The 27,107-nt window shown below is 46.8% G+C and overlaps 8 protein-coding genes and 1 non-coding gene across 9 annotated transcripts; 2 read left to right on the plus strand and 7 right to left on the minus strand.

Moving 5' to 3' along the window:
• Window positions 1–250: 250 nt before the first annotated feature.
• On the minus strand, window positions 251–1,837 carry NCU01393 (class III chitinase). Its single transcript, XM_955529.3, has one exon. It carries the CDS (start codon window positions 1,598–1,600, stop codon window positions 473–475), a length of 1,128 nt encoding a protein of 375 aa, XP_960622.2. The 5' UTR covers window positions 1,601–1,837; the 3' UTR covers window positions 251–472.
• Window positions 1,838–2,244: 407 nt separating this feature from the next.
• NCU01394 (hypothetical protein) lies at window positions 2,245–6,280 on the minus strand (the record flags this gene model as incomplete). The annotated part of the gene is made up of 2 exons (XM_955530.2): window positions 2,245–3,632; window positions 3,792–6,280. 2 exons carry the CDS (start codon window positions 6,278–6,280, stop codon window positions 2,321–2,323), a joined length of 3,801 nt encoding a protein of 1,266 aa, XP_960623.1. The 3' UTR covers window positions 2,245–2,320.
• Window positions 6,281–6,948: 668 nt separating this feature from the next.
• Window positions 6,949–10,158, minus strand: NCU01395 (WSC domain-containing protein). Its single transcript, XM_955531.3, has 3 exons — window positions 9,218–10,158; window positions 8,931–9,111; window positions 6,949–8,869 (listed from the first exon to the last, which is right to left on the minus strand). The coding sequence occupies exons 2-3, from the start codon at window positions 9,082–9,084 to the stop codon at window positions 7,518–7,520; spliced, it is 1,506 nt and encodes a 501-aa protein (XP_960624.1). The 5' UTR covers window positions 9,085–9,111; window positions 9,218–10,158; the 3' UTR covers window positions 6,949–7,517.
• Window positions 10,159–11,388: 1,230 nt separating this feature from the next.
• NCU01396 (hypothetical protein) lies at window positions 11,389–12,100 on the minus strand (the record flags this gene model as incomplete). Its single annotated transcript, XM_955532.1, has 4 exons — window positions 11,389–11,447; window positions 11,525–11,649; window positions 11,761–11,780; window positions 11,963–12,100. The coding sequence occupies 4 exons, from the start codon at window positions 12,098–12,100 to the stop codon at window positions 11,389–11,391; spliced, it is 342 nt and encodes a 113-aa protein (XP_960625.1).
• Window positions 12,101–13,103: 1,003 nt separating this feature from the next.
• NCU01398 (thiol methyltransferase) lies at window positions 13,104–15,980 on the minus strand. Its single transcript, XM_955534.3, has 2 exons — window positions 15,169–15,980; window positions 13,104–15,084 (listed from the first exon to the last, which is right to left on the minus strand). Exons 1-2 carry the CDS (start codon window positions 15,736–15,738, stop codon window positions 14,734–14,736), a joined length of 921 nt encoding a protein of 306 aa, XP_960627.3. The 5' UTR covers window positions 15,739–15,980; the 3' UTR covers window positions 13,104–14,733.
• On the minus strand, window positions 13,143–13,229 carry NCU15114. The gene has a single exon. It is a non-coding gene; the product is annotated as a tRNA-Gly (tRNA).
• NCU01397 (hypothetical protein) lies at window positions 13,466–15,623 on the plus strand. Its single transcript, XM_955533.3, has one exon. The coding sequence runs from the start codon at window positions 13,622–13,624 to the stop codon at window positions 14,606–14,608; it is 987 nt and encodes a 328-aa protein (XP_960626.1). The 5' UTR covers window positions 13,466–13,621; the 3' UTR covers window positions 14,609–15,623.
• Window positions 15,981–16,284: 304 nt separating the features above from the next.
• On the plus strand, window positions 16,285–18,877 carry NCU01399 (short chain dehydrogenase/reductase family). The gene is made up of 2 exons (XM_955535.2): window positions 16,285–16,482; window positions 16,622–18,877. The coding sequence occupies exons 1-2, from the start codon at window positions 16,378–16,380 to the stop codon at window positions 17,438–17,440; spliced, it is 924 nt and encodes a 307-aa protein (XP_960628.2). The 5' UTR covers window positions 16,285–16,377; the 3' UTR covers window positions 17,441–18,877.
• On the minus strand, window positions 17,570–19,090 carry NCU01400 (hypothetical protein). Its single transcript, XM_955536.2, has one exon. It carries the CDS (start codon window positions 18,804–18,806, stop codon window positions 18,582–18,584), a length of 225 nt encoding a protein of 74 aa, XP_960629.1. The 5' UTR covers window positions 18,807–19,090; the 3' UTR covers window positions 17,570–18,581.
• Between the last annotated feature and the right edge of the window lie 8,017 nt (window positions 19,091–27,107).

Consider the following 27,107-nt stretch of genomic DNA (forward strand, 5'->3'; position numbering starts at 1 on the left):
TGTTGGGGATCTTGAGAGCATTTCGTGGGCGTCGTCGGTCAACCACTTGCCCCCAGTGTCCAAGCCGGACCACGGCGGCATCAGGCCACCATTTCAGGCTAATAAACAACGAAGGGCTGCTCTCGCAGAAATTCTGCTCGGTACCTGTTGTGTCGAGAGGGCATTAATAAGCCCTCGTGATTCCGAGATAGGATGAACCCTCGCCTCCTCTCATCTGGACTCGCTTTGATAAACATATTTCCTGTTCACCGGTTCGGCCAGTTGTCGCAAGTTATTAGTCATGTCTGATGTCCGGGTTGTATGGGACTCTTGGCTACTGAAAGTCGGGTTTCTGTATGATTGACACGCCGTTTACCGGCAGACCCCGTGCTGCCATCAAACCGAGTTTCCTTCACACATGATCCCGTTGGCATTGTTGTTGTTGTTGGAAATGGAACGCTTTGGTCTAGGGTAGTGTAAGTCTGTCTCATGTCTACTCATCCTCATCTTCCGCATCAGTGTGGTAATCAAACGAGTTGGGCACCGCAATGGGGGTGTCCACTTCGTCTTTGTCCACTAGCTCAAACCCTCCTCCTTCCTTCTCTTGTTCAGGTTGAGACTGCTTTGCTTGTTGTTGTTGTTGTTCTTGGTGCTGCTGCTGCGCAACATCAAGATGCAAAGGAGCACCCAACGCACCCAGCAACTGCGCTCCAGCATCCGACGCCTGCCTTCCCCTCAACAGCGCCGTCATTACCTGCGCCCACTCCCACGGCCTCTCCCTTGACCCAGGTAAGCTGTTGAAATACTCCCACCCCATCACCCCGCCGAACCTCGGATGTCTGCCCACCAGCAGCGGCAAGACGCCCGCCAGCGCCGGCCACGGCACCCACCCCCCGCCATTCTCCGGGTTCGTGATCAGCCCGACCACAATCTTTTCCGGTGCCCATCCCTTCATCACCATCATCTCGTACATGACCGGATTACTACAATCCCCCCACCCGCAGTAGAACTGCGTGTTGTACCAAGCTATTTCCTGGCCGCGCATTACCTCGAGCGCCTCGTAGTCGAACCCCGATAAGTTGTGCCGCGGGTTCAACATGGCGGCCGCTACGGGCGCTAGGGTGATGAGGAAATCCGGCCCAAAGTCGGAACGCAGTCGGTCGATTAGGTAGATCACTCCCGCCAAAGACATCTCTTCTTCGACGTCTAGGTCTAGGCCGTCCAGGCCGCGTTCTTTAATCAGTCGTTTGAGAGGCTGATAATACCGCTCGAAACGCTCCAAAGCCGTCTTATCGGGAGAGTCTGGATCCGGGACATCGAGGCGCGCAAAGGAACCCTTGGCTGCGCCGCCGAGCATGCCGAGCACTTTGATGCCTGACGCTTGGAGGATGCGGAGCTCGGCCCATAGTGTCGTGAAGCGCTCGTGTGACGGCGGGTGGTCATTGAGGGTGATGCCTTCCGGGTCCGAGTTGATGTGGATGGCGGCTAGGATCAGGTGGGTAAGGTTGATGCCGGGTTTTTGGAGAAAAGGAAGGACGGAGATGGGGTCACCGGAGGGAGTGTGGTGGGTTTGGTAGTAGGTTATGAGACGGGGGACGTGTTGGTGAGGGAGGGGGGGCATTATCGTTATTTTGTAGCGGTGATATTGGTTATGATGTTGTTCGTGCCGTTGTGGTCCGAGTGAGTAGCGATGAAGTCAACGAGACGTGGCTTATCTAGCAATCTGATGAGCTATGGGAAAGCAAGATGGTAATTGTACTATAATGACTATCGATCATTAAAGTTAAGTGACTTGATGGAAAGAATATATGTTGGAGAGCTTCAACCTGAAGGTAGGTAGGTTGTGAATGGTTGGCGCTAGCTGAGGCTGTTTCAGGTCTCGACCTCCGTGGACAGTGTAAGCCTAACCACTGGCGGGAACTGTCCAATTGCAGCTGGTGGCGGCTGTCCGATGTGCAATTGACAGCTGCCTGGCCGAGCAAGGAGCTAACCAGAGGAAGGGAAAGGACGGCTTCTACATCCACATGACCTCACTTCCACTTCTTTGGCAACTTCACCTTGAACCATCATCACTCAATCAGTGACAGCTTTGTACTCATTCAAACTTGTCATGGTTCAAATCCATTTGCCTTGTCATTAGTCAAAGTATTTGACATAACCCTGGCCAAATCTCAAATACCATACAAATGAGAAAACACGCCAACTTTGTTCGGCAAACAAGCACAAATAAAATGCCACCTCAAATAGACACAAGAAAGAAACACCGCCACCAATTACACCAACAATCCCCCCGAATACGCTATTACCCTTCATGACCCTATCACCATTCAACCGTTACCGTCTAAGCGCGTACCGAGCTCGAAGTTGCCCCAGAAGGCCGACCAGACGAATTGATCAAAAATCCGTCCCGGTCATAAAGCCCCAAACTCTCATTGCTCTGCCTCCAACGCTTTCCCTTCGGCGTCACGCACACCATGCCCGTCTGAACCTGCTTCGACCTCTGCGACGGCGATGACGGGGGAGAATTTGCCGTCAACCCGATAGTGGCCGCGGAAGAGTTTGGTAATGTAAATCTAACGGGAAGCTTCCTCTTACTCTCCTCTTCTTTGCCCTCATCGTTCTTTGCGCCCACCAGAAAGCCACTGCTGTTCTGCCTCTTAATATCACCATTACCATTACCGGCTCTTTTGCCTCTGTTATTATTCTTGTCATCATCGTCGTGGTCGTCAAACTGAAATCTGTTCTTCAAAATGTTGGCGTTAATCAGGCCAGGACTCCCAATTACGCTGCTACCACCGCAATCACTTCCCAGGCTTCGGTGGTGTCCCGGCGTCAACGTTATCCTCCTCGGCGATCCAGATCGAGATATCGACACCATCCTTCCTATTCCCGATCCTGATTCCGAACCGGTCCGTGCGTGCCCGTTCACCTGCCCCGATGGATTCAGGCGCACCCTACCACCACTTCCGCCTCCGCTACCGCTTGTTCTTTTCACGACCTTCGGTGTTGTTGGCGTCGACGGTACGGCTCCAGCACCGCCGCTCAGCGCAAACAAGTAGTTCCTGCTCCCACTTCGCCGATGGCCATAACTTTGATGGCTATCCCGTCTCGGATTGGGGTTGAATCCACCGCCTCTCAGTGCCGATTGCGTCGGGCTGGCTGATACTCCCACTCTACTATTCCTTCTGCTCGGATAGCCATTGCCGCCACCGTCAGGGACGTCGGTATTGATGCTGCTTACGCTGGAGGCGGTGCTGAGGACGCTGTTCATGCGTCGAAGCTGGGCAATGGTGGAGGCTATGGGGCTGGCTTTTGGCGTCATGGCTGCTGTATTTTCTTTGTTACCCTCATCATCTTCAACCTCATCGTCGAGGTCTCGCTGCGCTGCTAGTACCGACGCTCTTTTGGGTTTGATCGTACGCGAAGTGCGGCATGATGGGGTCTGCTGCTGGGATCCGGCAAAGAGGATCGAGTTCCTCTGAAAGTTGGCGGCATTGAGAGCTTGCGCTGCCGCTAGTCCCACCGTGGTTGGCGACGGAGGGAGGGATGTCCGGGTGGGACTGGATGGTCTGGGAATCGCGAATGTCGGGACCGGTGCTGGGCTGAAGGCTTCGTTGGCCGCAATGTCTTGCGAGTATACGGACGATGATTCACTAGCTTTGCGTTGTTGTAGTGACAGTTGCCGAGACAAGCGCGAGCCCGAGCGCGGTGTTGGCGAGGGCGGCTGACATACATCATTGTCGTGTGCAGCGGTATGTGTGTTTATAAAGGGCCAGCGACGCTCTCGCTCTGGTGTTTGTACGATCCCTGACCTGGCTGGTGGTTTGATCTCTGCCACCACGGTCTTGGCATCAACATATCTGTGTTGTGTTGGCGGTGGGAGAACTATCGAGTTTAACAGCGTGTTGTTGTATGTGGTGCTCTTGTTGGGCGGAGATCGAAGCCCTCTGGGAGTCTCCCTCGATGCCATGGAACCCGAGGATGATGTCGGACTCGCAGAGTCTGTCGATGCCTGAAGAGAAGTTGGACTGACCGGTACCTGAAAGGGATCGGCCATTGCGGTGTGCCATGTGCCACAGCTGGTTTGGGCAATCACGCAGTTCTTGCCGGAAGGTACTCCTGGACACGGCAATAGACTAGTGGGCATCGAGGGCATAGGGCCAATTGGTTCTTGTGCTATGATGGACTTCCGCACGAACGATCTTCTGTTGCTCTCGGTCTCGCCCTGGGATCTTGTTGAAAGAGGTCTGGGTACAGGACACCCGTAGCTTGTGAAGGGCCGGGCAGAGAATCCAGAGGGCAGAGAGGGCGCAGACGCATCAACAGCGGACAATGGAGCGGGCAAGGTGAACCGCTCACTGTCAACCATGGAAGTCTGTAAGGTTACCGCGGGTCTTCCGGTGCCTGCCACCATAGCAGCACGGTCTGGGGATGGTGTCTTAGTCCCTACTGAAACTCTTGCGCCCCCTTCAGATGATTCGTCCACGCTGTGAATAGTGGAAAGAGATGCTGCCGAGGTCATGGAACTGCGGTTCGACGGCACATCCACGGTCAAGAGGAGCATCTCAATCTCTGTCTCGGCAACGCTCGAAGCACCGGCTATGCTTGAGACCCGACTTGGACTCGTCAGTCCCGACGGCATCTCCGAGTAGGCAGGCTCGGCGAGGAGACTATCTGGCTCCGAGGACGATGATTCCCGCGAGTCTGGCCGCTGCTGCTGCTGTCCCGATGACTTGGGCACAAGCGTCAGTGGCGCCACTAGACCACTGCTTGATGGACTGATGACAGGGAGTTGATGTTCTACTCGAGTCCTTCGTGTTTCCTTGAGAGACTCGCTTCGACGAAGACCAGGGCTGCGACTTTCCTCGAGTCTCTGAGCCACGTGCAGAGACAGTCCTCGATGGGGACCAGATGCCACTTGTATTGTCGCTCGGTTTCGCCGCGACACTCCGCTAGTGCTGGCTTCCTGCAGCCTCTTCTCCGTGGATCTGAGGATCTCGGAAAGTGTCGAATCCGTTGATACCTGTCTGTTCTTCGTCGAGGTTGACTGCGTTGTAGGTATGGGAGTAGGCCTAGCAAGGCTAGTAGGAGTGCTGGGGTTCATGACCCTCAAGATCCTTTGGGGCTCGCTCTTGGTATGTCTGTGTTGCACAATGAACCCTCCTCCTGTTCCGGCTTGTCCTCTTACTATCGCGGGCTGCGGAGGCTCAGGTAATAGTAGAGAGACCGATAACCCTTCTCCTCCTTCTCCTCCTCCTCCTCCCTCCATTGCGCCATAGGCAGACCTGACAGCACGTCGACCGCTATCAGTGGAAGGAATTCCAAGACGACCTGTCATCGTCTCGGTCTCCAGCTGCTCTGCTCTTTGGTCGTTCAGCTGGCTTTGGTTCTGGCTCTGGCACAGCCTCTGACTTCTAGGAAGTTCCTGGTAGTCATCCAGCCTCGGAACCGTGGGCGCCCTCGTCTTCAACGGCCACGATTCCCGGATCCAATCTCTACCTTTCCCCTTTCGCCAACCAAACAGCAATGACTTGCGGTGGCTGTTATTGTCACTGTCATTACTAGTCCCGTTTTCGTTCGTGATGTTGCTCAGCCCGCTCATTTCCGGACCATGAATCGCCTCTTCATCAATCCACGCTGGGTTTGCCATTCTCCTCTCACTGGCACTGCTCTTCTTTCTACTCACACCCAGCAATTTTGTCTTGTGCAGGCGAAAAAGACTGCCGGAAGAAGTCTTTCGCAACCTGCTGAATGGCAGCAGTGAACCTTGCTCTTGCGCTCCGCCCAAGTCCATCCACGACATCCCAGGTAGCATGGAAACCGACAGTACCCCATCTTCTCCCTCTCCATCCATCTCATGTGCTCGACCTCTCAGTCCATTACCAGCACCCTCCCTTTGCCATATCCCCTTCCCCTTCGCCTTGGGCAACAAAGAAGTAGTACTATTATACTTCAAAGCCGACGCCGTCGTCCACGCCGCAGATGGAAGTTTTTGCAACTTTCTAGGGCTTCGTTTCGGAGAGAAGTCTCCAACATCCAGGGCATCGTGACCATTCCCAACATGGACTGTCAACGCCGTCGATGCAATGGTCGTCTCACCAGTCAAGTCGTACACATGACATCCTCCGCTTCTTTCCTTGTTTGTCTGGCCCTGGCCCGCGGCTACTACTGCTAACCTTCGACGACGCGATAGCCAGATGCCGAAGAAGGCGAGAGTGGCGGAGACGGTGAAGGTGCCGAGGAGGACGATGGCGACGAGGGCGCCGAAGGGGAGGGAAGCCCCTGCTGCGGCGGCGCTCATGTCGATATTTCTTGCTTATCGTGCCCGGGGCTGTGGCGGTCCAGTGATGCTGCAGTTTGCTTGTTTCCGATTTCGATCCCCTGGTAGCTTGGTTTCCGCAGGGAATATGTTGCTATTCTTGCTTTACGTGCCGTGCTGTTTTGTGTTTCTGCCTTCGTTTGCTTGCGTGGGTCGGGATTCGTGACAATCAGATGCAAACATACACTTGGCAAGTCAGTCGGCGACAGTGTTCATTCTTTGCCCTGCTTGTTGCGATTCGTGGCGCGCTATTGCAATCGATGTTTGGCCTCGCCGCAATGTTTCCTTGTGGTGTGTACTATGATTTCGTTTTTTGTATTCGGCCCATCAATCGTCGAAATTCATCTGGTAAAGATCGTAGGGGAAAAGAGCGTGGTGATGGTTTCAAACAACGAAGCGTCTGAGGGAAAGAGTAACGACGTAAACAAGGAAATGCGAGAACCATAATTCTTGTTGTTGCAGTGCCAACATGCTTCTACCGGTTGAGATAAGCTGGAGTGTTGTTGATCCAGTGCAGCGTTGTTGCTGCGGATGGAATGGAATGCGTTGCGCCCGGCAACACCACAACACCACGTCCCGAAACCACAAGGCAGCATTCCAGCCCTCACCATCACCGTGACAACGCAAGCACCAAGGCATGCTGTACTAAGATTACCATCGCAAAAAGCAGAACATAAACAGTGACGATCAAGCGGTTTACATTCTATGGTTGACCATTTGGCTTGTTTCCCAATGGTGTTTTCCTATTGTTCGCTCAGGAGAGAAACCGGCCTATCCACCTAGCCCTATGAAGAGGTATATAGCGAGATGTATCACCGTAGAACGCCCGCCCATGCAGATGGAGAAATCAAAAACCATATACGTGATGACAAGGAGGTACTCAACACCTATCCTTCACCACAACAACAAAGATGCCAAAGCACAGGGAAATGTCTTTGCAATATCAACTTTCATTCTACCTTCTGAGTATCTCTTTAAAATTCACTGGCCTTCTCATACCGCCTCCTCCTCGCCCGCATAAATCGGATAATGACCTTTTGAAATGCAAAGTCCAATCCACGAAACAAGATTCCATTAGGGATATAACAAAGCATAAACAAGAACAAATGGCCATAAAGATCCCTCTTCACTGTTGTGGCCAGAAGCTAATGTCCCCAGCAGGGGACAAAGCCTGTAGAAGTGAAATTCAGATACCGGAAGCAGTCATGTAGCATATGACTTAGGCCCGGTTGTTCGCAGCGCGGACCTTGTGGCGGTGCAGGTGAGAGTACTGGCGGGCCTGAACGGTCTGGACAGCCGTAACAGTAGTGGTCGTGACGGTCACGTACTCGAGAGCCTCCTTGACGATTACCATGCTGACAACATTGCCCTTGGTAATGTACTCGGTCCTGATGGCGGTGAAACCATCGTCCTCCGCGGCGACGGTAGGCGCCTCAGTAATAGTGGGCAAAGCTTCGGTGGTAGTGCTGATGGAGTTGACGGCGCTTTCGGCAGCGGGAACGCCGAACTTAGCAGCCTTGAAGACACCACCGGGCATGTAGTTTCCGTCGGTGACAGTGGCACCCTGGGAGTAAGTAGCAGTTGGGACTTCGACAGTGGTGGTGTGCGATCCAGCATTGGCGGCATCGGCGGGCTCAGGTCCGTAAGCAATCTTGACACCGCCGGGAAGGGAGTCGCCGATCACTCCGGTAGTCTTCTCGTTGAGAGAGCTCTTGAGCATCTGGGAGACCTCGGGGTTCTTGTCAAAGGTGCACTGGTTCTGCTCAGCCTCGCTCTGGATGTTGAAGATGGGGCAGTCCTGGATCCTGCCGCTGAGGTTGGTGCAGGTGTTAACGGCTTGCTGGAGGAAGTCCTCGTCCCAGCCGTTCATGAAGTCGGCATGGTAACCGAAGCCCTGAACATCACCGTTGGCAAAGACGAACTGGCCAGGTTGTCCAATGAAGTTTTGGGTAGCCCAGATGGTCTCGTACATGAGACTAGGGACCTTGGTCTCGAAGCCCTTGGGGCAGTTGCCGTTCATAACAAGATCGGGGTAGGCCAGGTGGTCCCTGTGGTTATCAGAATCGAGATCCTTGCCGTTCCAGCACGAAGGGAACATGATTTCGGCGCGAATGCCGTCGGCGCAGTTGGCATCGAGGTAGTCCTTGTCGGGCATGTAGTGACGGTACAAGGTGCCCTCAGGTTGCTTGCCGTAGTTGAGGCAGTTGAAACCGGTGGCACGCTGAGCCAGATCGAGCTGCGAAGTCTGTCCAAGGCTGGCCCATTCGGACTTCTGGGGGTCGGCATCCTTGACGCTGGTACCAGAAATCGTATAGTTACGGCGGTTAGTGTCTCCGGCAATCATGCGGAATCCGGGAGGGAACGCCTTGATGCCGCTGTCGGGGTTGGCAGCATCCGTATAAAGGAAGTAGTAGGACAGCATACCACCAACTTGCGGGACGAGCTCAAAGGAGCCGTCGGCATGCTGGAAGTAGAGAGAAGGAGTCCAGTACGCAGACATATCTTGGGTGACAGCGCAAGAAGTGCAATCACCCTTGAGAAGGTCATCGTAGGAAGACTTGTCGCTGAAGCCTGTTGATGAAGTTTAGCAAATCCATCCTTTCCTAGCGCGCCCCCGGACACATGGACATACCAGAAGAACCGTGAATCGAGTGGGCATGGGATCCGGGTTCACCGTAGTTAACCAGAGGGTCGAGGCGAGCGACACCCAGTCTGCCGCGGCACTCCATGCGCCAGAAGGCATCCGCACCGCCTGCAGCGGCGAGGATGGCTACAGAAACCTTCATTTTGAGATTTCAAAGAGTGATGGGAATCTGAGAGCGAGCGAGATGTTAGAGAAACAAATCCGCGGCAAGGCAGGCAGGCAGAAAGAAACACGAACAAGCTCCAAGGCTTGGCCGTCCATAAAGATATACTTACCAATATCCAAGGACAACAGGTGTTATCCAGCTGTCCGGCGTGTGTGGCTCTTGCAAGATGTCTTTGGGGAAAGACTTTTTCGACAACGGCGAGGATGCAGAATAAATGCTCGAATAACAATCGTCCAAACAATGGTCGCACCAAGGTTGTGTTGCCAAAAACCGTATTCGCTTGTCGGATTTATCGATATGGGATGTAAAGCTGCGTCTTGACAAAGATCGATCCACCAGATATCGCAGTCGGTTATCGAGATTGTTTGTCTTTTGTCGAGATACGGATGGACCCTGGAGAGATGCCGAAGATGGAGATGTTGATGAATGAGTGACTGTGGTACAGAAAGCGAGTGGTGGTAGTGAGTGAAGTGTCGAACGAGTCGCCGCAGGTTCAGACCACCACAGATATGGATGGAATGAGGACGGGAAAAGGGAGTGACGAGGGAGATGGACTACGGGGAAGGAGGGGAAGAGGGAGCACTAATGAGGAAGGCGAGACACCCAGCGAAAGATATTCATTTTCCGCTCTGCAGCGGGCAGGAACCCGCCTCACAGTTCCAGTTCCTGCGGGTAGGGAGGCGCCCGGGGGCTCGGGGGGCCTTCCATGGAGGTTGCCTGGGGGCCACGACAATGGAGAGCAAGAGGAACCCAAGAAGCCGGACCCGCAGATTACACCCAGGGTACCTGCGGCGTACCCGACTGGAAGGAAAGGAAGGGGTGAAAGTCACGCTCAGAACCCTAACCAGACTCTCCTCAGAGCATGCATGGGTCCCCTCTGCCATTGACCACTATGTTAGGTGCTGCAGGTACGCATCGTATTTGCACCGTCCCAGGGTCGTACTCCTGGTTGTATCGGCTCGTCTGAGTGGTACATTTGGGTGACCCCCTTCGAACCCGCCCTTGCTCTCGCCGCATCGCACTCTTTCCCGAACCAGGCGATCAGCCATCGCTTTGAGGGCGCCCATTGGCCCGCGCATTCCAAACCCTTGTCGCCTTGAGGAGTCGCCGCTAGAGTACATCCTTGATAAAATGCTGGGCACGGGAAAATAAAAGGGCTATAAGAGGAGCCGACATACGCGGCCAAGGATTAGAGGGACCTCCTGTTTGGAGCCCACGGTGGAGTGTGAGAATTTGCTCCCAATTTTCAAATGTAAATCACTCTCGCTACCTATCTTGTTTGGGCATCGAAAGAAAAGCAGGAAAAGCGGCCATGGCGCTCAGTCACGTGCCAGGGGCAGCGACGGGTCCGACACGTCCATTCACGAGGGCATCGTGGGAGATTTCAGAGTGAACAGGATCCCTTCGATGGTTCGCTGCTGCAGGTCCTGAGAATGCACCGCTAGTATCATTTTTCTTCTAGAACGGGGATCCTCGAAAAAAACTAAAGAAGCCTGGGCCGGCAGCCGTTGCCCGTCCTCGAATGAATCCTGCGCTTGTCCAAAGCGCCTCCACCGCCGACTCCGCAGCATAATAATTCGTGCAAATCTCCCACTTTTCCACCTCCCCCCAGGCCGTTGTCAGTCTGTCAATACGTAGGTAGGTGTGCAACCTCGATGGGCATCCGCTAATGATAGACCCGAAATGCGCTGGTGGTCATGCTGGTGTGCCCCTGAATCAACCACAATCGCAACAGCCGCTTTGTCTTGTCCACTTGCGAGGGCAAGAGCATTGCGTCGAGGTAACACCGAATATGTTTACATAGAGGTAGTAGGTCGTGCCGTGCCGACCAGCTCTTCCTTGATAGTTGTGTGTAACACATTGGCGCATCTGACCTTACATAATGTAGGTACACCCGCTGCACGGCGCTTTAGTCAACCTGTACTGTGCTATTCCCGCCCAACTTGCCACCCGCCAATGCGCCCCTTCAGGTACCAAAAAATTCATCCAGGGATTTTCCCTATCCTGAGGCGCATGTCCCATTCTTACAACCGCGCTGGCACCTACGATGGATGTACGGCACGCTTCCTTGATGCCGGGTGGGCCGCCGTGATTACGATCGATAAGGGGGAACTGATGTGCAATTGACCGACGGTTGCCCGGTGAGCGAGAAGGCGGTCACAAGATTGACTGACAAACGCTGATGATCACCGAACTAAATCACTGGGGACGACGGAATCGTACACATCACCCCTGGAAACTCCGTTAGCTTGGTACTTACAGAGGGCTCTTTTACTACTTTCAGGCTGGTTTGATGGCATTCCCGGCTCCAGGAACAGCATCTGGTTCGTTATTGCCAGCTGTAAATGGAGTCAAGTCTTAGTGCATGTAATGTGTGTGGGACACCTGGTGGGATATGATCAGTCGTTGTTCTTACCCTCTTTGGCGTAGTTTGGATCAATAGGAGGGTCGAAATTCCCTATTCTCTCCCTTGTTTCGAGGACATTGTATGGAAGTCTCGCGTTAACCACGTCTGAGCCTTGAACTGCACGAGAGCACGTGCTGGAATGGATGAGAGAAAAGAAAAGAAAAAGAAAGGAAAAATAAGAACAGAGCGGGGTCTTGCCCAGGGGCGTGATACTGTACTGTGTACAAGTGGAGTTCCAGTCGTACCAGCAAGCCCTCCAGGTACGCTAGAAAGGGGTTCACGGTTCGAGGTTGATTGAAAGAAAAATCGCGAGAATTGGATGTTGTGGTTTGGCGACTCCAATGCAACTCCAATCGATCTGATTTGCAGAAGCCCATCAACCGCTAGGCTCCAGAAAAGTGTGAAACACGCTTCAGATGAAATGGACGAATGACGCGAGGTGCATACCAGCGGGTGGAGTTTCATGTGAATGTCTGACTGGCCAATCCCTGCTCTTGCTCGACCACCCATCGCACACCCCTCGTCTGTTCTTGCCCCACGTTTTCCGAGAGTTCCTCTGTTCTTCTTCACACCAAAACCCATCATCTTTTCCACTGCACTGCAGCATCACCATGCGATGGGAATGCAGTACGCGCCTCTTCGTTGTTTCTATAGGTGTACGCTATGTATGCAGCATGTGAGTGCGCATATGTACGTCAGCCATGTTTCATCCTTTGATTTCGGGCAAGTATTTGTTGTGGAGGGAGATGTCATTCTTCTTGTTCGTTGGTTGAGAGGCCATCGGATATGAAAATTATAGCAAATGAGTTCAGCCTTAATCTCCTACACTGGCCCAACTGCCATGCATATATGGGCAGTTTGCCCGCAGACATCGAGGTGTTTATAGTCCTGATATGTTTGCTACCCCGCCAAGAGCCAGCGATGTTCGTACCTCGCAATTTCAAAGACACATGATCACCTCCTCATTTTCCTCACAAAGACAGCGAAGCCCATGCATGTATGCGTACAATAATATCAAGATGATCAACCTTCTTGTACCCACCAATCCGCAATTCGACCAAGGCAATTACAACGAGAACCCACATGAGCGGTAATAAACAAGAGACAACAGGGCAGATAACATCTCAACGTCTGTCTGGGTGAGTGGAAACAGGCAAGACGGGAAAGGCGTTTTGCGTGCATGACTGCCAATGAAGGTCGTCGACACATCTGAACCTGAGGACCGTTCTACTGGCACGGACAAGGAGTCATTGCACGTGTGTCCAATCTTATCTGTCTGGGATTTGAATTGAATAACATGGAGGAACCTTGCAATTGGATGGAAGCTTTGATGACGATCCAGAAAACCAGAGTATGTATACCTCTAGGTGATCAAATGTGTATCATCAGCACCTACAATACTTGACCGTGTTGACGAATGTCTTTTCGGCCAGTTCAAGTTGTTCGTTGATTGAGAGCACGCCATAGTGATAAAGCTACCCGTTACGTAGCTCTGGCTGGACGAAGTCATCTGGTAATCTTTTGATTTGCACAAAGAAGTTGACAAAAAAAAACAGAGATCCCCCTTAAACACCTCGGGAGCTTCCACCAAGACTTGGAAATGGAACGAGAAAAAGGCAAAAAGATGTGCGCCGTCCGAGATTCGAACTCGGGTCACTCGCTAATTAGAGGATTTCTTGGGAAGCGAGTATGCTAACCACTATACCAACGGCGCAGTGGTTTGGCTTGAGAACAATTCGTCTAATATTTCTTTATGAGGCTGGTTGTGCTTGCATCGAACGTTCTCGCAATCCGTACTTTGTACAGATCGGTCGGTCGGTGCCTGAGTTACCCCACAGCGTGCTACCCCTCTTGGTGCAGTAAGCGGGGTTAGGGTTAAAGCTGTACTATGAGCTGCCCCGCCACTGGCCCACTCGCGTACGACTTCTACGTCGAGTGTTTGTCGAGATTGCTTCCTCGCCCTCCCTTCACTCTTCGCAACCACAACACATTTGAGACTACGGCTAACTGCACGAGTCATTTGAGTCTCCTCTCGGGCTACCTTCAACTCGCCTGAAATTGCCACTATTCCTTTAAGCTTAATAGGTCCTACAAGAGCAAGCAAGCATGGAGTCCGAAACCCTCGAACAAATGCAAGCTCGGCATCGCAAGGAGCAAAGAGACCTTGTGTCACGCATCACAAACAAGAAGAAGAACGCGACTAAGAAGACACGCAAGGGCGTCAATGATGAATGCGCCCAATTGGAGCTCGAACTCAAAGCGAGACAAGAGGAGGAGCTCAGGAAGCTGCAAGGAGGTGACGACAATGACGACAACGACGAGCAGGCCCAGGAGCTTGAGGAAGAGCAAGACGTCGAAGAACCAACAGTCAACGATGTGACCGAGAAGCTACAGAAGACCACCGTCTCAGAACAGTCGAGTAATACAAGGCCCCCTCCTCCGGTAGAGCAGTCCTCCAGCGGCGGAGGAAAGAAACGAAACCGCCAGAAGGAGCGTCTCGCCCGTCGCCAAGCGGAAGTAGAAGCTGCTTCGGCAGCAGCCGAGCAAGAGGCCTCGAGCATGGTGGACCATCGCGGTATCGAAAAGGCATATATGTTGCGCGAATTCAAGGCGCATTCTTTGGAAGAGAAGGATATCGAACCCGATGGGCATTGCCTCTTCTCCGCAGTGGCAGACCAGCTTGCTGTCCACGGGCTCCCAGTAGATGGGGCCTTGTCCGCAAACAAGGGAGCCCAAACACAAGAGAAGCTGCCGCCTTATAGGATCGTGCGTCATGTGGCGGTTGACTACATGGAGAAACACACGGACGATTTTGCGCCTTTTCTCGAGGAGCCCTTCGAGACCTACGTGGCCAAGATACGAGACACAGCAGAGTGGGGTGGACAGCTGGAGCTGACGGCGCTGGCAAACGCGTATAACGTGGAGATCAGGGTGGTGCAAGACGGTCGGACGGAGGTGATACAACCCAACGCTGTCGCAAATGGGGAGAGCAACGGGGACAAGGAGGAGCTGAAGGTCCTGTGGTTGGCGTACTATCGTCATGGATATGGCCTTGGAGAACACTTCAACTCGCTACGCAAAGCAGCTGTTTGAGACCATGATTTGCCAAAAGGCGAGTTATCAAACAAACGATAAAAGTGCTACTCTCCCTGTTGCTAGGTTGCTCTTTCGCACACACACAAAGTAACTGTAACCGAAAAGGGTTCCCCTGACCACCCTTACTGGTGGCTCCAGACCGAAACACGGTCAACCACGTTTCCTTGGTTGTCGTACCCAGCCTTGTGTGTGCATGCAGGCTGTGTACGTGCCAGCCGTTTGAGAGCAACCGGTGTTGTATCCGCGCTTCCGTCCACTACCTGTCCCTTGTCGTCATATTGCAACAACTGACCCGGATGCCCAAGATGGGCAAGATACAGGTCGCCCGACACACCCCAAGGCGGGCCGCCGGTCATGGGGTCCTTGTCAAGTGGCCACTCGAGGCAAACTAATCTTCCGCCGTCGGGGTTGAGAAGATCGGACAATCTCTTGGCCCATTGTGGGCGTGCTTCAGGCGGAAGGGCGCAAAAGAACTGGCAATGAGTCTCGAGTTAGTGTTTCTTGACTTTGTCACTTCAATCAGGCCAGGACACCATCCAAGGAGACGGAACACTTACCGTATAGTCAAAAATGAGATCAAACCCAGTCTTCACCTTTCCATATCCCGAATCATTCACCCAGTCGTCCTCGAAAAAGTCTCCCGTCACCCACATCACCCTGCCCTTTGTCGTGACGCCTAGCTCCCTCTTCGGCGCATACATCTCCTTCCACTTGCCCTCTGCATCCTCTTCCGCCACCCGTTTCTCGTTCTTCTTAGCCTCCTCTATGCTTGTCACGGATGAGTCAAGTCCGTAGACGTCATACCCATGTGCAGACAGGAGTAGCACGTCGTGGCCTCTCCCACAGCCGGCCACTAAAGCTTTGGGTTTTGACTTGTCCCAATCATGAGCCGTACTTGGGGCATTGGGGAAGAGCTCGCGGTGGAGGGACAGGACTTCATCGAGGGCTTGGCTGGGCCCGCCGCGGTCCCAGGGGGTGAAGGATTCCTTCCATAGCGTGTCCCAGCGTTCAGGGTGTGTGGAGTAGTCCGAGTCTTTGAAGAGCGAGCGGAGGCGATGGAATTGGCTTTGGATGGCCTGTTCGTCGGCGCTTGACTTGTTCAGTGGGGGCTGGGGATCGCTTGCCATGATGAGCTAGATGACGCGTCTATTCGTTGTGCTGCAGATTACATAAACTGCAGGTATCAGAGAATGATCCCAAATACCTAGGTCAAGATTCTTGCGATGCCTCACGTTCAATGACAAGAAGTGGGCAGAGTGGCCATCGATAAATGCAGAACAGCTGAGTGTACTTGCTTTCATGCATACAAACCATTGCGTAATCAATAAATAAAGTATCCAGATCCCAGCAGTCACATGATGCAAATGCTTCAATGCTTTGTTTTCTCCCCTGGCTGTCATGATGAGGTAGGCTTTTGTGAATGTTGATTGCTTGGCCAGAGGCACTCTCACCTTGACCTGCTGGGGGTTGACCGTCCTTACCGTTGTAACCTTTCACTGCAACCCGTGGTTGACCTTCGCTGGAATGTTCCCGCGAAAGGAACATTCGGTTATCGGTGATAACTGTCGATAAGACAATCCCGTTGATTGGTCTAGACCTAGGTAGGTACCTTTAGGTAGATGGTACCATTGATCCCACGCCAACGAGCCTCGGCTTGTTGTTAGAACCCTCCCGTCTTGGTGAACAGCACCGGAAATTGTTTGGCTGGTAGGAGAAGGATGGTTTTGGGGAATCTGTTACTCTATTCCCATTCTCCCGGATGAGATATGAGCTTTGAATTGTTTGCACTGAACCCACCAATTTTGACGACTCAATCACAAGTCGGCAAAGGAGCAATCATCATGGATGTCAACACTCTCTTCGGCATCAAGGTACGTCTGTCTGTCTGTTTGTCTCTGTCTACGTCATGCCATACAACGCCCATCATATGTACAATGCGTAAACCCCCTCCGTCCTCAACGCACGAACCCCACCAAAAATGCTAATTCGTCCCCTCTTCAATATCTACAGGGCAAAGTTGTCCTCATTACCGGCGGCGCCAAAGGCATCGGCCGCATGATCGCCGAAGGTTTCGTCCGCAACGGCGCCAAAGTGTACATATCCTCTCGCGACGCCGCCGCCTGCGAGACCGCCGCCTTGGAGCTCAACGCTCTGGCCTCCAAGACCTCCTCAGGCGGTTCCGCCGTCGCCCTTCCCGCCGACCTCTCTTCCGCGGAGGAATGCACCCGTGTCGCCCAAGAACTCTCCAAGCGCGAGCAAAAGCTGCACGTGCTGATCAACAACTCGGGCGCCACCTGGGGCGCTGCTTACGACGAGTACCCGGATAACGCGTGGACGAAGCTGCTGACTCTGAACCTGCATCGAGTTTTTACGCTGACGCAGGCTTTGACTCCCCTTTTGGAGAAAGCGGCAAAGAAGACGTCGTCGTCGTCGTCGGAAGGAAGAAGCGACGACGGAGTGGTGATTGACCCGGCGCGCGTCATCCACATTGGCAGCATCGACGGCATCCGAGTCCCGCTGCTTCCCACGTACGCTTACAGCGCCAGCAAGGCGGGACTACATCACTTGAGCAGACACATGGCGGTGGAACTGGGGCCGAGGGGGATCACGAGCAATACGCTGGCGTGTGGGCCGTTTCCGAGTAAGATGATGGCGGCGACGCTGAGGGACTTTGGGGAGGACATCAAGGCCGCGAATCCCCTGGGGAGGATTGGAACGCCGGAGGACGCGGCGGGCGCATGTCTGTTTTTGGCGAGTAGGGCGGGGGCGTTTGTGAATGGGGCGACGGTGACGCTAGATGGAGGGGTGGCACTGGTGTCGAAGATTTAGTTGAACTCAAGGTTAGGGTTGGCTTGGACCGACGCGTTATTGACTGGGGTTAATCGAGGTCCCAGAACGTTAGTAATAACGATCGTTATTATGCACGTATGGGTTCGAAATTGTCGCAGATTTCACTCAGTGGTTGATGTTTGATGATCCAGTTACTATTCTCGCTTGATGATATTACCTAACCATATCCCAATTGATACGTGATTATCTCGACTGATGTCTATCCACGGAATGGACACATTTGAGTTGGTTGTGGGTAGAAAAGCAGACAGAAGAGTGGAAATTGCAAACAGGATATATCCAGCCGATAATGCTTATGGTAACAAAACTCCTTCTCACTTCCTGCGAGATACCTAGTCACCCCGCCGTCCGTTGTGGAAAAACCAGCATCCGTCCGCCCCAGATCTTCTGCGCCGTCCATCTCTTGTGTATAAGGTATTTGTATGTGCTTGTATGCTTCTCCGTATCCGTGCCCGTTGTACTCCGTGATGCTCCTGTGTCCCAAATAGCAAAAAAATCGAATATGAAATGCCCCAGTAACGCCCTGACAAAATTGATGTAAAGAAAGACAATGTGTGGAGGACTTCCTGCGAAGCCTCTCCTTCTTCTTGTTCCTGTTGCGTAGAGGAGAGGAGTGGTGGCAAAGTCAAAGATTCCAGTACGCTGTCCGTTTTCTTGCGCTCTTGGTTCACTTTTGGCCATAGCAGCAGAGTGCTGATTCCTCAGTCACAAAGTCGTGGTCGGCTATGTGGCGTGCTCGGTGCTTCCTGAGTGCATCTGTTTGCAGACAAGCCTCTTCTGGATACCCAGAGATTTTCTCGTGACTTGACTTGCAATAGTTCCCCTTTTTTTTTGGCGTTGTTGTGGTGAGACCTTGGTTGTGGAAAAGTATTTTTCCGCAATGGCTGAACATGTGGATCGCTTGTATTCCTTCGATCACGGAATAGTTTTTGTCGGTCCCTCTTCATACTCTCTGTGACTGTGGAGAAAAAGCGCCAACGGTGTCACAAACCACAACTCCAAATTCAGCCCAGAGGTTCAGTTGTTGTTGCCCTAAAGTGGAGAAAAACCGCGAGTACCGTTTGATGCCTCATCCTTCTCAGAACAAGCGCGTTCTTGCAGTGCGCGCAAAATGAAGAATTTATGAGAGACCGATATCCTCAAAGTCACGCATCATCACGGCCATTTGGGCACGCTTTGCGGCCTCGGCGACCAGTGTGAAGTCCTTGAGGAAGGCATCCGTCGAGTTACCGGTCTTGGCGGGAGCAGGTTGAGGCGGCACGATCTTGGCGGCTACGGGCGACCGTTGAATGGAAGCCATGGAGGAGGTCTGCTGAGTTGTGGGGGTGGAGTTGGAGGCGTCCATAGTGATTGCTGAGTATGTGCGTCTTGGGTGCGACGAGTGTCTTTGCTTTCGAAGTGATGTTGCCGGTTGACAGACGGGCAACTCCCAAAGAAAAAAAAAAAGGCGTGAGTGTTGTTGATGAGGTACTTGATAAGTGCTCTGGTGTGGTCGACGGGTTGCCTCTGGAGTTGGATAGCAGGTGAGTGAGGTGTGTATAGTCGAAAGGTTTGGTCACAACTGCAATGAAATGGGAAGAACGAGATAGAGAATTGAGAGGAGATGTTGGAGAGAGAGGTATATAAAAGAATATGATGGATGTTCTGTTCGCGGAAAAAGCTCGCTAACAAGAGAATTTCTCGCTCTCCGAATTCCGTCCAGGGTTGGTTAGGTAGGTAGGGTGTGGGATTTTGACGGGATCCTCTAGAGTGGATCGACCGATACCGACAGCAGGAAGGAAAAAAAAAAAAAGAGGAAGGCCGGGGGCGGGTGCTTCTTTCACGATTGAGCCAACGCCAAGAATGATGTAGTATAACGATGATTTCTTGGTTCTTGAATCCCTCAATCCTTAGCTCGTTCTTCTCCAATTTTCCAGGAATGGAACTCTGGTTTGGCAATGCAACTTGCAAGCAAGCAAGCAAGCAAACAGTACCTGATCGAGATACAGTGTACAACCGGGCAACGATGATCAAAGGAGGACAGAGCGCACGAAGGAAAAGATGACAGTGAACAGGCTAATACGGTAACCGATATGTGCTAATCTGGGCTGCAAGATGCAGAGCAACCCCAGATGCGTCTTCTTTTTGTCCGATGTCCGTCGATGTTGGTAAACTGCAGTGCCGGCGGTGTCCGATAGTGACAGAATCGATCGATGAGATATCGAGGAGTGTGGAGGGTAGCTAGTAAGGGTGCGGTGGGTGATAGGATCGATAGCGGATAGAAGGTAATGAGACTCGGGACGATTTGGGAGTGGATGACGATGAAATCTATCACATTCGCAATCCCATCCTTTGTAGCATCAGGTACCTAGACGTGAACAATCATCCCCCCTCCAGTCATTAGATCTCAGTTGCTTCATTAACCAACATCCTCATCTTCCTTCTTCCGCAACGCCGACTGACATCTTCCTGGTACCTCAGAATGGAGGTATGCGTAGGTACATTGCCTGGCGTAACGGATGACCGCGTTGACCGCGTTGACCGCGATGACACTCATTGTTGCGGACGCTGAGGGCGTCATAGGTGATGGAAGATCAACAATGGGGCTTACTTCTTTCGATTAACCTTGCCAAGCCAGGAGAGGGTCCTGCAAAAGGTACGGACAAGGTACCTCCGTAGAACAGCCGGAATGTCGCATTTGCGTTGTCATTGGCCCTCATTTCCTCGTCATTTGATGCTTTCCGCAGAAGCCGAAGCCTGTACCGCACAAGTACTCTGTCGCCTGGTGGAAGTGCTTTGTCTGGGGATGCAGACAGAGCGGGGGACGTTGGACCCACCTCCAGATGCCCCATAGCTGAGGTATCATAATGTCCACCCGTCCGTCGAGGCCCGGAGGTGTTCCCGTCCCCCACACTGTTTATGATTGTCTGATCTGCCTCTCTTATCCCTCCGACACTGAAAGGAATATATACGTCTTGATAAGTATAAGCGAATGGTTTATACGTGGGCGTCGCTATTGGCGATAAGCACTAACTTTTATCCACTGTCCTGGCCTGATTGCACATGTCTATCTTGCCTTGGACTCTCTGAAGAGTATCTGTTCTTACTGCAGACGAACGGGCCAACTCTTGAGTAAGGGTTCAGTTGAAAGCTGAATTTTAGACCTTGATTTATTAATAGGGTTCGGTAATCTGAAGGGACACTCACAACTCGTGACCCCCCTGGATATGAAATGAAGTGCAGCGCGCAATCACAGCGAATGGCGATGCGCGTGCTGACCCAGGGCGAAGGTAGTTCGTCCAGAAATATCTCTAGGTGTGATAGATCTCAATAGATCGACAAACCCCGAGATGGTTTATTGATGAGATATGAGTCGCGCCGTTCGTTTGCTTGGTACCTTATTTCCCCATGTTTCAGTGGTATCTACAACGGGTAGTAACTTTGTTAGGGCCAGTCAGCATCGAAACGGATTTCTAGGAGCCAGATACTGTGTTCACCAGCACTTCAGCTGCTATTTCTTTCGCCGTGCGACACATGCGAGTTTTCTTCTCATCCTAGGGTATAACGGGGTCAACTGCAGCCTTCGGTACCTGCTCCCTACTTATGCTGAGTCGGCACTGCTTCGGCAGTTGGCACACCTGATGGAACCTCAAGCTAGGTTTCTCTTCTCCGGCAGCGTCTCATGGAATCGCTATCTTCCGGGCACGCCCCAGTCTAGTCTCTGAACAGACCCCATCTGCCTCCGTTCCCCCGCCCCACATAAAATGTAGGTCTCCTCGAACTTTGTGAGAGGAGGTCTATATTAATTTTGAGCATTTTGGCCGTTAAGCGCTATTGTTCCTATACAAACAAAACTCTACTCAAGCATATCACTCGTAAATATCTCTACAACTACAACCAATACCTAAACCTAGTTTAATTATTGAGTTTAGTGTTAGTCCTACTTTTAGTTTTGCAACTTTTTTTTTTTTACTATAATTAATATTCATTATTAGACAAAGTCTAGGGCGTTCCTTCATTAAATACTATAATTACTATTCTAAAAAATAGGTATTATATTTTACTTATTCTTTATTATATTAATTTAAAATTTAGTATTAAGTATAGCCTAGTTTAATTCTACCTTCGACGAAGTTTTAGGGTTTATTCAACATTTTAAAACTTATTCCGACCTTGCTATTTCGCCCTCTCTCGGATTAATATTGTACGAATATATTACTACTATTGTCGAATATATATACTTAATAGAATACTTTAGACTTCAAACTCGTTTTATATATACTATCGTCCGACTTCTATTTAATCCAATTTCTTAATTAATTGTAAATTCCAGCCGCTATAAACCTCATCCGGAATAGGTTGAATATATCCGTCGTATTATATACCGTTCCAGCAATACTATCCTTATAGTAGTAATTGGTTTTAGTAAAAATATTATACTTTAAATAGTATTAATAATCTTACTAAATAAAATTATTCTATAAATTATTCCCTTAAGTTGTCTCAATTAGGAATAGAGGAATATTATTATAAAATACTCCAGCGCTAAGCTTCTATTTATTAATTAAGACTTTTATAAAGTATATTTAGTAATTACTATTTTAAATATAGAATATTCAATTAATATATTTAGACTTATATAATATAGGACTATATATATACTAAATATTTTATATATATCCTCCTCGGGCCTAAGTAGGTTCTTTACTATTAGTTCCTTAAAATCCTTTATAATCCGGAATTCGCTACCTATATAGCGTTTATAATTATAAACGAATTTTATATAGTCTACTAATAGTACAATTTTTATATTAAATTCTCTAATTTCTTTTAATTCCGCCGGACCCTTCCCCTCTCTATTCCTTAGTTTAGTTATATAGTTATATTAATTAGAGAATCCGAGGTTTATATATAATAATACGCTAGTTTTTATAAATTTAGGGAATCTTCTAACTCCTTACGTATTATCCGTACTTTAATCGACCGCTCTAATATTAGTATAGTTTTCGATTATATTCCGCCTAACGAAAATTAAATTTTTAAGCAATTTAAATTTCTCCTTATCCTTATAGCGGGGGTAATAATCCTTAAAATTATTATTTATATTAATAGTAAGGACTTAATTGGTAAAGTAAGGAAGTATTTTATTTATACTATAATTAAGCGCAATTTTTATATTAGAACCGAAGCGTTTATAGTAGTTTAGGTTTACTATTCTTATATCCGCCCCCCTAATTAAAAACGTCTATATTAATAATTTATTACCTTTAATTCTTAATATTATATTATTATATTAACGGTTATATTAGGGATAGGTATAGATATACCTAATGTAGCTTGAATTATATAATATAGTAAGGTTATATTTAAAGATATTATAGATTTATAGTAATATTTTAATTGCGCTATTTGCGTTAGTAGAGAGGGTATTGCTTATTTCTTTGTACTTTATTAGTATTTCGATCGGTTTGGATATATATTTAAGAAGCTGTTTTCATTGTAAAACTAACTATATAATAACTATTTATATATATATAATACCGAATTGTTATTTATATTAAATATAATCTTTAATATAGTTTAGTTTTAGTTATTTAGCTAGTTTAGACGCTCTTCGTTTATAATAGACTTTAATTTCGGTATATTTAGGATTATTAAACCGAGGAAATAGACGAAGTATAATATTAAGCAACGGGCTAAATTAATTGTATATTACTCTAATATATATACTATTACAAATGCGAAGTATTTTCGTAAAATTATTCTCTATATTCTTTAAGGTTATATCGACTACAATAATTACACTCGTACTATATATTACAATAAGTATAATTACTACCTTAATCGGGTTGAATAGCTACTTAAAAGGCCGAAGAAGAAGCCTAACCTACTATCTAATACTTCTAAGGCCGGTATTTTCTTATTATACCTTTAGGACTTCTTTTCGGAGCGTATTATATTAGTATACGTATTATACTATATTAATTTCTAAATACCCTACGCTATTCTTTTACTACCCGAAATCTCTTAGTAAATTGTATATACTATAATTGTAATTAAGGTAAGCGATTTAATATATATATTAAACAACCTAATAATATATATACCCCTCTTACGAAATTAGGAGTATTTTAATACTTATAGGCCTAATCTTTTCGTAGAGTGTATTAGAATATTATTAGTTATTAAAGTAAATTAGAATAGTAAGTATAGGAATAGTTCTATTAAAAATATAGTATATAGTAGGAATAATATTATCTAGCCTACTTCGCCCCCGCTTCCTTATATTCTTACGACCCTAGCTCCTATTTCCGATCCCTACCCTACTAAATACTACGTAACTATTAATTAGTATTAATATATTTATTAAAGTACCTCTTATACTTAATTACTTTTATTTTAATTAAAGTAGGTTATTTATTCAGATTGAAGTTATTTAATTCTCGCTTTAATTAGAGTCTAGTAATTTATATATATTATTTATAAATAACCTTCGCTTTAGTTAGAGCGAATAGATTCGCTTTAATTAGAATGAAAGATAATAGTTTAGAATTTATTCTAATTAGAGTGAAAGTTATTTATAAATAATATATAGGTTATTTATTAAACTTTAATTAGAATAAGAATTGTATTTAACTATTATAGTATTTCAATTAAATATAACGGATTAGGTTTAATTTATTAATTAAGTAAAAAATATGTATATAGGTTTATAATTAATAAATTTATTCTTTACTTCTAATATTTATTATTAGCGTTAACTTTATTTATTCCCTTTCTATACCTTCGTACTTTATAATTTTTAGAAACCCGTATATTCCTTAAAGTACTATTTTATTGTACTCCCTCTCCTAATTCCTTAGTAAATTAAATTTTATTTCTGCTTATATTATCGACTTTAGAGTTTAATATTAATATTAAGTTTAATATTTGGTATATTTTACTATCCCCCGCCTATTTTGCTTTATTGTGTTTATTATCCTTATTTGAAAGCTTTATAATTTAATATAAATTAGTCTAAGGTTCCTACGAGTACGCTTCTTATATAGAAATTGATATTCTAGGAGGGGCGTAGTTAATCTCTAGTTATTTAACCTTAGTAATATTAAGAATATTTCCTTTATCCTAATTTAAATAATACTAATTATAAAGTATATAGATAAATATAATTACTATTTTAAAATATAAATCGACGTTGAGGTTTAAATTAATACTATTCTTATTATTTAACTTAAATTCCCTATAAATTGAGTTAGTAAACTATTAAATTTAATAAATAAACCCCGTACTTTACGAATTTTATAGTAATTACTACCGACTTGCGGTAAAAGGAATACGCTATCTAATACTTTAATAAGTATTAAATTAAGTAATAATATTATTAACCTATAGTAAAAGGAATATACTATCTAGTACTTCGAATAAGTTTTTAATTATATAAATATTTATTCGAAGTACTAAATAATATATATGTATAGAAGGGAGAATTTAGGGACTAGGGCGAGGAAGGGGGGGGGGTAGTTTTTATACTTTTTTAGGAAGGTTTAAAGCTGTTTTAGATTAATGTTTTTTCTATTTACTTTAGTATTAGAATAAAAAATAAGGGCGACTTCAATAAATAGTCTTTAGGGAGGGGAGGGGGTAGGGGAGGTAGTAAAGGTTAGGGTTAATCCTAAATATTAGGATAAAGACCTAAGGCCCGGGGTATTGCGTATAGGCTTTATTAATAATTACCTACGGCGTTTATCGGTATATTTGTTACTATATTAGAATAAAATTTAAATAGTTTAGGGTACGGCGTATAAGCTTTATTTAGAATTACTTACGGCGTTTATTTATATATTTGCTACTATATTAGGATAAAATCTAAATAGTCCGGGGTACGGTATATAAACCTTATTTAGAATTATTTATAGCGCTTATCTATATATTTGCTACTATATTAGGATAAAATTTAACGACCCGGATATTCTATTTAATTAGAATTAGCGCTATACTTTAATTAAAGCGAAGTTAAATATATAAAACTATTTTAGGTTTGATGTTTGTACTTATTAATAAGGGGGGTTGTATTTTAATTAGAGTGAAGTTAGGGTTTTTTTGCCTTTTAGATTTTAAGAAGATTATTGAATATTCTTTCTATATTTGGTACGAGGCTAGGGTGGACGGTTCGTATTCTAATTAAAGCGAAGTGTTTTATTTTTTAGAGATTTTAAAAAGATTTGAGTATTCTCTTTATATTTAGTATAGGGCCGGGGTAGGCGGTTTATATTCTAATTAGAGCGAAGTATTTTGTCTTTTAAAAATTTTAAGAAGATTATTAAATATTCTCTTTATATATATAGGGCCGGGGTAGGCGGTTTATATTTTAATTAGAGTAAAGTATTTTATTTTTTAGAAATTTTAAGAAGATTGTTAAGTATTTTCTCTGTATGTACGGGGCCGGGGTAGGTGGTTCGTATTCTAATTAGAGCGAAGTATTTTATTTTTTAGAGATTTTAAGAAGATTATTAAATATTTTCTCTATATATATAGGGTTAGGGTAGGTAATTTATATTTTAATTAAAGCGAAGTATTTTATTTCTTAAAGATTTTAAGAAGATTATTAAGTATTTTCTTTATATATACGGGGTTAGGGTAGATAGTTTGTACTTTAATTAGAGCGAAGTATTTTATTTTTTAGAAATTTTAAAAAGATTTGAATATTTTTTTTGTATTTAGTACGGGGTTGGGGTAGACGGTTTATATTTTAATTAAAGTAAAGTATTTTGTTTTTTAGAAATTTTAAGAAGATTTAAGTATTTTCTCTGTATTTAGTATAGGGCTAGGGTAGACGGTTCGTATTTTAATTAAAGCAAAGTATTTTATTTCTTAGAAATTTTAAGAAGACTAGTATTCTCTCTATATATATAGGGCCGGGGTGGGCGGTTCGTATTCTAATTAGAGCGAAGTATTTTATTTTTTAGAGATTTTAAAAAGATTTGAATATCCTCTTTGTATGTATAGGGCTGGGGTAGGCAGTTCGTACTTTAATTAGAGCGAAGTATTTTGTCTCTTAGAAATTTTAAAAAGATTTAAATATTCTCTTTGTATTTAGTACGGGGCCGGAGTAGGTAGTTTATATTCTAATTAGAACGAAGTATTTTATTTTTTAGAGATTTTAAGAAGATTTAAATATTCTTTCTATATTTAGTACGGGGTTGGAGTAGGCGGTTTATACTTTAATTAGAGTGAAGTTAAGTATATAAAATTATTTTAATTTAATATTTTTAATATATTTTTCTATTATAGGGGCGGGGGGGGTTGTACTTTAATAAGAGTAAAATTGGGTATATAAATTTAATATATTTAAATAATAGCCTATTAGTTTTTAAATTTTATAATATAATTTCCTAGGTCCTTTTTTTCTCTTTTTAGTAATTTAATTTATATTAATTTATAGTATTAAATAGTATTTATTTTTTAATTAGAAGTATCGCTTTCTCCGGGCTTTAGGTTTTTATTCTAATATTTAAGTTATTAGATTTTATTCTAATATAGTAATAAATATATTAATAGGCGTAGTAGGTGATTTTTAACCCTAATATTCAAGATTAACCTTAACCCTTACTACCTCCCTACCCCCTCCCCTCCCCCTCCGGAGTAGACGGGTTCGTACTCTAATTAA

This window comes from Neurospora crassa, linkage group V (assembly GCF_000182925.2).
Source record: "Neurospora crassa OR74A linkage group V, whole genome shotgun sequence".
NCBI classification, from domain to species: Eukaryota; Fungi; Ascomycota; class Sordariomycetes; order Sordariales; family Sordariaceae; genus Neurospora; species Neurospora crassa.

Bases quoted from the DNA above. Each gene is read 5' to 3' on its own strand.
- NCU01400 (XM_955536.2), bottom strand. From the start codon at position 18,806: ATGGACGCCTCCAACTCCACCCCCACAACTCAGCAGACCTCCTCCATG.
- NCU01398 (XM_955534.3), bottom strand. From the start codon at position 15,738: ATGGCAAGCGATCCCCAGCCCCCACTGAACAAGTCAAGCGCCGACGAA. The intron at 15,085-15,168 runs GTAAGTGTTCCG...ACTCATTGCCAG, and splicing joins ATCTCATTTTTGACTATACG to TTCTTTTGCGCCCTTCCGCC.
- NCU01397 (XM_955533.3), top strand. From the start codon at position 13,622: ATGGAGTCCGAAACCCTCGAACAAATGCAAGCTCGGCATCGCAAGGAG.
- NCU01399 (XM_955535.2), top strand. From the start codon at position 16,378: ATGAGCTTTGAATTGTTTGCACTGAACCCACCAATTTTGACGACTCAA. The intron at 16,483-16,621 runs GTACGTCTGTCT...CAATATCTACAG, and splicing joins ACACTCTCTTCGGCATCAAG to GGCAAAGTTGTCCTCATTAC.
- NCU01393 (XM_955529.3), bottom strand. From the start codon at position 1,600: ATGCCCCCCCTCCCTCACCAACACGTCCCCCGTCTCATAACCTACTAC.
- NCU01395 (XM_955531.3), bottom strand. From the start codon at position 9,084: ATGAAGGTTTCTGTAGCCATCCTCGCCGCTGCAGGCGGTGCGGATGCC. The intron at 8,870-8,930 runs GTATGTCCATGT...CTTCATCAACAG, and splicing joins CTCGATTCACGGTTCTTCTG to GCTTCAGCGACAAGTCTTCC.